The sequence below is a fragment of the Arachis hypogaea genome, chromosome 9 (genome assembly GCF_003086295.3).
Source record: "Arachis hypogaea cultivar Tifrunner chromosome 9, arahy.Tifrunner.gnm2.J5K5, whole genome shotgun sequence".
Taxonomy (NCBI): domain Eukaryota; kingdom Viridiplantae; phylum Streptophyta; class Magnoliopsida; order Fabales; family Fabaceae; genus Arachis; species Arachis hypogaea.
Genome location: NC_092044.1, coordinates 114,022,226 through 114,033,874, shown reverse-complemented (window position 1 = coordinate 114,033,874; position 11,649 = coordinate 114,022,226). Strand labels below are relative to the sequence as shown.

General features: G+C 35.0%; 2 protein-coding genes across 2 annotated transcripts; both read left to right on the top strand.

Annotated features, from left to right (window-relative positions):
* The first annotated feature begins 1,663 nt into the window (after window positions 1-1,663).
* LOC112712128 (transcription repressor OFP13) lies at window positions 1,664-2,893 on the top strand. Its single transcript, XM_025764929.3, has one exon. It carries the CDS (start codon window positions 1,886-1,888, stop codon window positions 2,759-2,761), a length of 876 nt encoding a protein of 291 aa, XP_025620714.1. The 5' UTR covers window positions 1,664-1,885; the 3' UTR covers window positions 2,762-2,893.
* A 3,253-nt stretch (window positions 2,894-6,146) lies between these two features.
* Window positions 6,147-11,306, top strand: LOC112712127 (probable pectate lyase 18). The gene is made up of 4 exons (XM_025764928.3): window positions 6,147-7,354; window positions 7,534-8,431; window positions 8,558-8,763; window positions 10,801-11,306. The coding sequence occupies exons 1-4, from the start codon at window positions 7,218-7,220 to the stop codon at window positions 11,054-11,056; spliced, it is 1,497 nt and encodes a 498-aa protein (XP_025620713.1). The 5' UTR covers window positions 6,147-7,217; the 3' UTR covers window positions 11,057-11,306.
* The last annotated feature ends 343 nt before the right edge of the window (window positions 11,307-11,649 follow it).

Genomic DNA, 11,649 nt, shown 5'->3' with positions numbered 1-11,649 from the left:
CAAGATGTATATGATTCCATTCGAGTCAACTTTATTGGTTGATGGAGACCGTTGGATCAATACGGTGGTTGAAGCAATGACAGCAAACAATGTATTAGTGGGTATTATATATTATATTCTTCAAAATTGATATTATTTAATGGCCTTCAAACACTAAAGGATAATATAATATATCTAAACACGTGTTATATGATATGGTCAATGATATGTGTAACTTCACATCTTTTTTTCGTTAGTGTGGCAAATGTAATGTATTTCTTCTTATTTGTGTCAAATCTACACAAAAAAGCTGAAATTGGTGAGTATCATGAAACTTTTAACATTCATAATGCATTGTTACAAAAGATTAATTAAAATAACGTTGATACATGTGAAAGTTTTATGAAACCGCCGCTAATTTTTGCTAATTTTGGCGGTTTTAGCTCTTGTATGAATGAAGGAGGACATTGAGGGCATCCTTGTTTTCATTTTTTGTTTAGTTAGGTAGTTAGGTTTGGTCTGATAGATGTACCATTTATTGAGCATAAGTGGAAGAAAAATGGTATGTGTAGAGAATTAGAGATACTATATAGCCTATACCCTACTACTATATGCTTCAACAAGTGGGGATGAGTTCTATTTTAGTAGTTTCCAACAAACATTCTTGTAAAACTCTTAATTCATAAAAAGTGCATTGACAAAAGCGTATTCTATATAACTTGAATCTATAAAGAAGGATATTAGTATAGGGAAGAATTTTAAATGTTTTTAAGACACTAATATTCCAATGATTTTAGCTATTGCTTTTAAGTATAAAAAATATATATAATATATATTAATTAAAATCAACATTTAAAATGATTGAAATATCATTATTCCAAGAACATTTGAAAATTTTTTCTATGGTATACACTTTTAATGATGGAGAAATGTTGTGTGTTGTAATATAGGCATAGCATTATTGTTGTTGTAATTCTTTGTTGACCATTCAAATGGGTCAACCAGCACCATTTACTGTGAAGGAAGCACAAAATCTAAGGTGAGAAAATGGGTATGAATTGATGTTTGGGATTTGAAATTTCAGGCATGGAATAAGTAGTAACATTGCGCCTGTTGATTGTGAAAGTGTGTTATCTGCCATTGGAGCCTCTATTATTTAGTATTTATTTATTTCACAAGGAGGTTATTTATTTATTGTAGCTGATGGAGACAGACAGATATATGAGGTAAAAAAAAAACAGAGCAAAAGTTTCCATTTCCAATAATAAATAGTTTGAGAGAGGACAAGTATGCGTGATGCAACCGTTCCCTTCTTTAAAGACTTCACATGAATTCACCCATCCTTCTTTCCCTTCCCTTCATTCTACTATTCTATAACACTATACTAATTTTTTTTCCCTCTTAAATCTTAATCAACCATCACTGTCCTTTTCAACCGTTTTAGTAATATCATAACATAATAAATGAAATGTATTTATTTCTAAATACTAACAGGTTTATACAATTTCTCCTGGTGTCTCCAACATAGGACCATGTCCCTAAAAACAGTACTCTAATTACTATATACTATACAAATGTGACACATATAATTAATCCAAATTAAAAATAATTAAATACGAGGGGAGGGTATGAAGCAGACAGTGCTGAAAAAAGTGGTGTTCCAATTGAGTTGTTTGATGGTAGGAACATTTAATAACATTGAATTTTATTAAATTTTGACACATGAAATGCACCTACCAAAACCCCATTGCTATTGCCATATTCTCTTGCCTCCATAGCTTTAAATACAACCATTCTGAATTCATATTTATTACTCACCAACATTCACATATCATAATACCCTTAACCCCCTTTATTTTTCTTTCTTTCTTTCATTCAGAAACAAGGGAAAAAAAAAGAGATCTAAATGAGAAAGAAAGCACTAATGAAACTGCCACTATCTCTATTCAAAACCAAAGAGGAACCGCCACAAAGAAGAAATCATCATCATCATCATGATGTTCTTCCATGGCAGAACTTGTTTCCATCTTGCGGCGGAAACTACCCGAAGACACTCTCTTTTCGCGGCGGAGACGGCGGGGATTTCTTCAAGACGGTGAACTCTGTGTTCTTGGATCCTGCAGCTACAACCATTGAAGCAAGCATGACCGAGACACCATCAGCAGAATCATGGTTTTCATCGGAGTCGGCAAGCGCGGTGAGCTTGTCAACGGAGTCAGAGGAGTACGACGGCGAGTCTCTGGAGATGGTGGTGCGCGGCGTGAAGAGATCGGAGAGGCTGTTGTTCGAGGCAGGGGAGACAAAAACGAGCTCCATTTTGGAGATGGCGAGAGCAAGCAGTAGCTTGCCGTTCAAGGAAAGTGTGGTTGTGGCTATGGAGTCTGAAGATCCGTACAGTGATTTCAGGAGGTCAATGGAGGAGATGGTTGAGAGTCATGGAGTGAAGGATGATTGGGAGGGTTTGGAAGAGCTTCTTTGTTGGTATCTCAAGGTTAATGGTAAGAACAACCATGGATTCATTGTTGCTGCTTTTGTGGATTTGATTATTACCATTGCTGCTTCTGCTTCTGCTTCTGTTGCTGCAGCTTCTTCTAATAACAACTCAACTTCTTCTTCTTCTTCCTCTTCTTCTTCTTCTTCATCTTCTGATTCAACAACTACTACTACTTATTCTTCTGCTGTTTCTTCTTTTCCTTCCTCTCCCTTGTGTTTATCTCAGGGACACAACAATGACATTGTTCATCATAAACACCATCATAATGATACTGCTACTACTAGTTAGTTAGTTGTAATGATAATAATAATGTAAGTGTAGTTTAGTTTAGTTTCATTTTATTTCATTCTCAACCTCTTGTGTATATATGTAGTGCAGATTAATTACAAAGAAATTTAGTGAGAATTAAATTTTTCAGAATCTTTTTTCCTTTTCATTTTTGAGGAAAAAAACTAAGTAGAAATATAAGTTTAGGCGAAGACTCTGTTAAAAACGGTTAAATCATAATTTAGTCAAACCTGTCAAATCATCTAAGTAAAATATGAAATATTAATATTATTTTAAAACTTGTCTTAATCCACACAGTTCAGTGTAATTAATAATGAGATTATTCAAATGTGGTTTTTAAATCTATTTATCTCAGTTCTATTGTAAAAGCAAAATGCATTCCATAATTATAGATTTAAAATGTGATAGCAGTCGGTTCAACTGTTCAAGAACATCTCTCTCTTTCTTTTCTTTTTTTTTCCCCCTTAAGAAAAGGTTGCTATAGCAAAAGGGTGTTAATTCAACACCCTTATTGCTATTTGTACATTAATTTGCATAACAATTTCAATGTTTTAGAATACTGTTAAAAACCATTTATTTTCATTTAAACTAAGTTTTGTTTTAACTTATTTGTAATATTAAACTAAATATTTTGATTTGATGCTACTAGTATGTTAGTATGTCCAGTGGACGGAAGCTTCTTCAGTGTTTCCTGGGTATGAGAAGGTACGATGGAGATGGGTCAGGATAATGGGCCCATCAGGCCTGTGAGGTTTCAAAATGGTCCATCTCATCTCAGAATTGGGTTAGTTGGTTTGAGACATAAGCCCATTTCCCAACTTGGATGGCTCAGCCTGTTGATTTGTTTTCTTGGGCCATACTTAAAATCATGGTTCTCGGCCCCATTTTTGTTCTGACATTTCAGGCCAAACATTTGGGCTTCAAATATTTCCGTTAAATAACTAGCTTATTCCCAATTGGGCTTATACCTATGGTACTGCTGTTCTCCATTATTAATCAAAGAAAAAGGAAAAAGAAATCCCACAACCAAAAACTCAAACAAGTCCCAAAAAAAAAAAAATCATAATTACACTTTAATTAATAATAATTATAGTTAGTTGAGTGGTCAACTCACTTGTTCGCTTAAGCAAGTGTCGCCTTGTGCATGTAGCAATTCATGCATTAGTCAGCGGCAAACTCTTAAATAAAGCTCAAATCTGCGATGAATTAGTCATTGACTTGTCGGACTAAAAAATACCGTGACAACCAATAAATTAATTTGAATTATGTATCTAGAAATAATGAGGTTCGGTGCATTTATATTTTGGAATTAAAAGGGTTATTCTCCACAAATCACAAGATGAAACTATTTTAAATATGTGTCACTTTCAAACATAAACAGCCAAAGATCATATATTATTTATTTATAAAAAAAATGTTTAATTCTATTGCCAATACATTACATCACTCTACTTTTTTCCTTATTACTCGTGTATTTTTATAGAGATGTTGCTTACTATTAATTGCATTTTTTCGTTACTAAAGTATAACTCGATTGAATAAGAACTAATGTGCGTTTTGTAACCAACTTTGTTGTAAGCATCTATTTAATTTTTAGGTAATTCTTCGTTTGTTAGTTTGAATTATGATGGAGGGATCAAAACTCATTACCAAAATTGAAGGCATGATTGAATTGTACTGCGAAAGTACTTTTAATTTTAGGAATGAAGTGATTGATTATTACTACTTAGAGTTTCATTTGGATTCTTCAAAGCTGTACTCGCATTTGCTTTAGTTGTTGTATAGAGTAGAGTAGAATAGACTAACGCATTTGGTTTCCGAAAACACATGGCTTCTTCTATAAAGTTAGAGATACGAATCGAACCACATTGTATATAAAGTCACAAACACATGGACATGGCTATTCCCCAAGACGCAATTCTAAACATATTATGATGCTCATATGGGAATTTTAAATTTTTAATGGCGCTATATGTAACTATATTATATCATATATATAAACTCCAATTTTATGATTTATAAAATAAAAGGATTTTTTTTTTTAGGACTAATAAGGTGAGTCCACAACTTTGCGGGCTAATTTTTTTGGTTATGGAGGATGACAGGTGTTGTGCCGGATTATGGAATGAGGGGTACTACACCAAAATGTGGGACAATTTTTGGCTCAGATTTGGTAGGAAGAAATTGGACTTTCCGAATTCTTTGTTTTAAAAATTTTGTAAGCAAATCGGAGGGTCCGTTTTGCATGTAGTATACGAAATTCACCTAGAAAAAATCGGAGGGTCCGTTTTCGTTGTGATATATTTCTTTTTGAGTTATACTAGTCCTTGGGTCCCTTTTTTTTGTTGATTCTTTTTTGGGTTATACTAGTCCCTGCCTCCCTGGGTCCACTTTTTTTGTTGGTTTTTTTTTTGGGTTATAATAGTCTCTGGGTCCGATTTGTGCTTATGAGAAATTTTTTTTTTAATTTACAGCAAATCGGAGGGTCCGAATTCCTATTAGCAACTCGCAGGGTCCGATTATTATGTTCCTGACACCATAGCTCGGTAAAGCTCCCCTCCTCTCCATATCCGCGTCCTACACTAACGTTGCCTCCATAATAAAATTAATTTGCGCAACTTTGTGTGTGCGTGTGTTTTTTTCTTTTTGTCTATCAAATCATTGGATTTAGATTCTCTAAATTTTGAATTTTATTTTAAAAATAAATGTTATCTCTCACCATTTATTTTATAGGTAGGACTAAAAAAATATGAGAGAAATCATTTAAAAGTGAAAAATCACACTTTGTCCTCTAAAATAAAAATTCAAAATTTAAAAGATCTAAATTCCAAATTATTATACCATGAAGTTTCTGAAAATATATACGAGACAATCTTAAGCTCAATAGATTTTATTATTTTTATCAGTATTTTAAGTCATTAATAAGATTTATTTAATTTAATAATTTGACAATATATTTTTAGTTTATATTTTTAGATATTATTGACTAATTATTGATCTTTTAATATTTCTCAATACATAAAAAAAAGCATATGAATCAAATTTAAATTGAAATTTTCGAGAATAAAATATAAATAGAAAGTCATGAGATTCTCATATTGACTCTTATTATTCACAATTTATTTTGTATGATATTTATTTGTACCTATGCAATCATTTTTAATTTTTTTTAACTCAGTCTATTTATTTTCCCACGTTATGATTAAAAAAAAAAAACTTTTCAGCATCCATTAGACCAGTATTACTATTTATGTCATTTCATAGATTATGTATTGTATAGATAGATATAGATAGAAGACAAAGAAAGAATATTTTATTTTATTAAATAATTAAGGTTGACGTCACTCACTACCACTACATCTATGCTTAATTCTCCAATAAACAAAGGTAAATATTTTTCATATATCGTATCTCTGTTTTTTGGAAAGAGATAGCTTTTTAATAAATTACAAATCAATCCCCCAAACATACTCTTTTTTTTTTTCCGATCCTTTGTCTATGGTTGCTCCTTTTCTTGACCGTAAAAGAAAAGAAACCAATTAAGGAAGGAAAATGAAAATCGTAAGGAAGGGAGTTTGCATTATATTTTGAGTTCACTCTTTGCATCAAGAAATTAACTTGTCAAAATTGCAAACTTGTGCATTCGTATCTAACCCAAAGTCGTCTTAATCTTTTTTCACACCTATTCAAAGAACCTACAAAAGTTTCGCAAGGAATCTTAATCCACACATGATTTGCAAAAAAATAGAGACAAGGAGAAAAGTTAATCAGCAATAATAAAAAAGAAAGAAGCAGCTAATTTTGATGAAGAAGAAAGAAATAAAGAAGAGTTGGCTTCACTTGAGCAATTTGGATAAGTGTCTATAAATGTTTTTCCTTCTCAGCAGATTTCCTCTTAGATTTGATTTGATGAGAGATTATATGTAATAGCCGCAATGTGGCAGGAAATACTAGCAAGCAAGCAAGGCAAGGAATGTAAGTAGCAGAGAGACTCTGCAAGGGAGAAAGAATTAGCAAAACCCAAAGGAAACAAGAAGCTCTACCACTCCATTATTTTTTCTTCCATTCAATTAAACACACAAAAAATAAAAACAAAATCCCTGTCCCCTGTTACTAAAGTAACTTAATTTTTTCAGTTTAGAATTAGAATAATTACTATTACTATTACTATTACTGTGTTTGTGTTTGAGACAGAGGGAGAGAGAGAGAGAAAGAAACCATTATTATAATAATTATTATTAGAATGTTGTGGTTTAGTATTAGAATTAGTAATATAAAAAGGCATTCACAAAATCCTAAGTAGTAGTTGGCAGTGCATTGAAGGGGAAGATATCTGAAGAAAGGGAAGCACTTTACAGAAGGAACAAAAAAGACAGAGAGAGAGAGAGAGAGAGAGAGAGAGAGACATAAACCCCAAAACCCCATTGCCTTCTCCTCTCTGCCGTGATTTCAAAGGATGAGTCTTCATATCAGCTCCATTCTGTTAATGTGGCTTCTGCTAAGTTCATTCTCTCCTCCAATCAAAGCTACCTTCAACTTCACCTTGCCCCACCAACACCCTTACCCTGAAGCTGTGGTTCATCAAGTTCAAAGGTAAGCCCTTTCTCAATTCAACCCCAACACATAAACATTGCCATTGTTATTGTTATGCTAGCTAAGCAAAAGCCCCATTTATAAAAACTTCATCTTTAGCTGCTTTCTCGAAATCCCAACACTAAAAGATTCAACTTTATAACATCTGGTGCATGGAATTCAATCCTCGCATTTTGCAGGAAAATCAATGCTTCACTTTCAAGAAGGGAGCTTCTCTCGAAAGACCAATCCTCTGCCTGTCTCACCGGAAACCCCGTCGACGACTGTTGGCGGTGCGACCCAAACTGGTCAGCAAACCGGCAGAAGCTCGCCGACTGTGGCATCGGCTTCGGACGCGACGCAATGGGCGGAAAAGGCGGCCAGATCTACGTAGTAACCGACTCCTCCGACAGGGACCCGGCGAACCCCGTTCCCGGAACCCTCCGTCACGCGGTGATCCAAGACGTGCCACTCTGGATCGTTTTCTCCGGCGACATGACCATAGTCCTAAAACACGAACTAATCTTCAACAGCTACAAGACGGTGGACGGTCGCGGCGCCAACGTCCACGTCACCGGCCACGGCTGCATCACGCTCCAATACATCTCGAACGTGATCATCCACAACATCCACGTCCACCATTGCAAGCCCTCCGGCAACACCAACATAAGAGCCTCTCCGACGCACGTGGGGTGGAGGGGAGTCTCCGACGGCGACGGAATCTCCATCTTCGGGTCACGCAAGATCTGGATCGACCATTGCTCTCTCTCGTACTGTACGGACGGATTAATCGATGCCATAATGGGGTCGACGGGGATCACAATTTCAAACAACCATTTCGCGCACCACGACGAGGTGATGCTGTTGGGGCATAACGACAAGTACTTGCCGGATAAAGGAATGCAGGTCACCATCGCTTTCAACCACTTCGGTGAAGGTTTGGTTCAGAGAATGCCACGGTGCAGATTGGGATATATTCATGTTGTTAACAATGATTTCACTCAGTGGGAGATGTATGCAATCGGAGGCAGCGCTAACCCCACCATTAACAGCCAGGGTAACCGTTACACTGCTCCCGCCGATCCTAACGCCAAGGAGGTACTGTTTCTTTAAAGTTTCAATTTTTAGGGTTTTTTTTTTTAATTGCTGTCCTTTCTCGGGAATGAGAAATTATTGATTCAAGTCTCATTGTGCGCACGCGCATGGGTGGCGCGTATGGTTCAGGTGACGAAGCGCGTGGACACGAATGAGGGGGAATGGAGCGATTGGAATTGGAGGACGGACGGGGACATAATGGTAAATGGAGCATTCTTTGTGCCATCTGGTGGTGGCATGAGTGCTCAGTATGCAGAGGCATCAAGCGTGCAACCCAAATCCGCCGTGCAAATCGACCACCTTACCATGTATTCCGGCGTCTTCGGTGATCCACGGTACTCTCTCTGCCTCACTAACGGACATTACCTGTCTTCATAACTGTCCCTTGCTAGTAATAATGGAAAAGGTCATTTTCGTCTTTTCAGTATCATCATTGTCATTATTGTTGTCATAATTAACAGCTATATCGAATATTGTTATATATATATATACACTCACTTTTGATGCTTCTTTCTATACAATACTACCTGGTTTTATGCTACAAAGTAGTGTGACATGGGTTAGGAGAACCAAGATCGGGATTACCAACATTAATTATAGTTAAACACTAATTAGTAGAAAAATGGAGGGGCAAAAGTAAGTATTTTTAGTAGCGAATGCACGTGATGATGATAGTAAAGGGTCATTGGACATTGGGAATCTATCTCTTCTATAGGGACTAGCTTATGGGCAGTGACCTTGGTTACAGTTCATTTGTCTTCATTCATTCAACCTTTTTTTATAGAAAGTTCTGCTAAAGTTAAGGCATGCATGAGCATGACCATCACTTTGTAAATCTTTTTTTCCCTTTTACATGATATTTTCACTTGGGTTGTTATTGAGCTCTTTAGTTATTTTTATATCCAACAAATCAAGTGTTTAGGGGAACATAATAGATATAGAAAGAGGGAAAAGGCCAAAAAGGACTGGAGTGTCTGGATCACAGCATGTGTGTATGAACAGGGTTGTAGTATAGCCGTATGGGTTGAAAACTGGGTTTCAGGGGTATTATGGGAAGATGGCTAAAAACTTATTCCTTTTTGTCTATCTGCTTTCCAGCAAGTAGAAGTGGGAACTTTTTCTTTTTAATATTGTATTACTAAGAAGTGGGGCCTTGAATTGTATAATATATGTTCTTTATTTTTAGGCTCTTTTGGGGCCCATTTCTGATTAGACACTAACTAGTCATAAAATAAAAGTAGCCAATGGCATGGCAATGGCAATGTCACCCATTCTTAACCTTTTTCTTTATTGCTATTCAGTCCCTACACTTCTTAGTAAATGTAGTTTTGCATACTAAATTCACATTTCTTAGTGTTTATGAATTTCTATCTAGGCAATTAGCAAATGGGACCTATATGCCAAGGAAATTGCTACATCTTTAAACAGAGAGTTTACAATGACCCTTCATCTAAATTGGATTGTGAAGATTTATGGCTTTTGTTTTTTTTGCATGACTATCAAACTTACAAGACTACCCTCATTGGCCATTGCACTGACAAATCATTGCTGCTTATTTATTGCTAACTACCTCTTAAGAATTATGTAAAGCCAACAAAATTAGGAATTTGTTTCATCCATTCTATACTTTATTGATTGATTGTTCAGTGACCTCCCGTTTTATCAAAATTTCAAACTACTCCCATAATTAATTTATTTCATAATTGACTTTGGTTTGCCTAAATTTGTTGAATCTAGTCATGCATGCTTCTTTCTATCTCAGAAATGCACCTTATCTACTCTTCCTTTTTCATGAATGTGCTTTGTCTCATTATTCTCACACGGGTTACACTGCATTATAAAAAGGAACATCTTTTCCTACGTATGATCCACTCACTATTTTCCTTTTAATTAACCTTAATTTAAGGAGGCAGATATTAAGCATTGAAAATCTTCAAAAAGGTTAATAATATCATATCTCTGAGGTGTTCATGACTAGATTAATTAATTATATTCAAATTAGGATGTATTTTCCTTTATTAATTCTTTACTTCAAGTTGAAGCCAAAAACACACATTCACACAATATATGAAATATGATTGATGATTCCATGTAGTGAATGAAGGGTCTAAACAAGATATGACCTAATAATACATAATGTAGCAGCCTAGAGTCTAAACAAAACAAGATAATATATATTTGTTTATGCCTTTTCTTCAAGTTGAAGCCAATGGCATATCTTCTATCTTTTATTTGCTGTTCTTTGATCGCTGCTTTCATCATTATTGGTTATATTTTCTTTGTCTATCAATTCAGAGTTTCAAACCAAAAGAAATGTACTTTTCCTTCCTTCCTTTTTGAGTGCTTATGTTATGAGTAAATTATTGACACAGGGACAATGGGGACTTATTTCCCGGTTACACCGGAGGTGGGACCGTGACGAGCGCCACCAACAAGGGTGGAAGCAGTGGTGGGTCCAGCGGTGGCGATGGTGGGGACTTCTTCGGGATGATATTCGGCGGTGGTAGCAGCCAAGCAGCACCACCACCCTCATCAATTCTTGTATTTGTTTCAACATTTTTGTCCCTTTTAATTATTTTCCTTTTGGACACTACCACCAACCATGCTATTTTATTATCATTATTATGATCATTATCAAAATACAATCAATTGGAGGTGGGGAAAGGGATTCCTTTTATACAATCAAAAAGGATAGAAGGAAAAAAAATATATAGATTATAGTTGCTACAAATTTCTCTTTATTTTTAAAATCAAGAATGTCATTTAGTTTGTGTTCACACAGCTCTTAGAAACACGATTCAAGTTGTATGTATAATTCCATTCCCAATTGTATAAATCCAAATCCTTCTAATTTAAATGCAATTGGTCATCGCTTGCATATCTTTTTGTTTTTTTTTTTAATGATCATAAATATTTTAGAAACTTTGGCTGACCCTATACACTTAAATGTAATGTAACATAGATGAATAATGCAATATCAATAACTACCAAATAATTTTGTATATCCTAAGGTGATAAGGTCCACAGGAATCCATGTCATTGTCTAGAACCAAAAGGGAACCTTTCCATGACTCTATTATTTGTATCAAGTCAATATTATTTTCATACTAATAATTATCCACAATTAGTCACGAATAATAATATTAACGTAATTTGCGTCATTGTCATGGCTACCATCCATTGTCAACATTATTCTTTAATTCTTTATTATTATTATTATT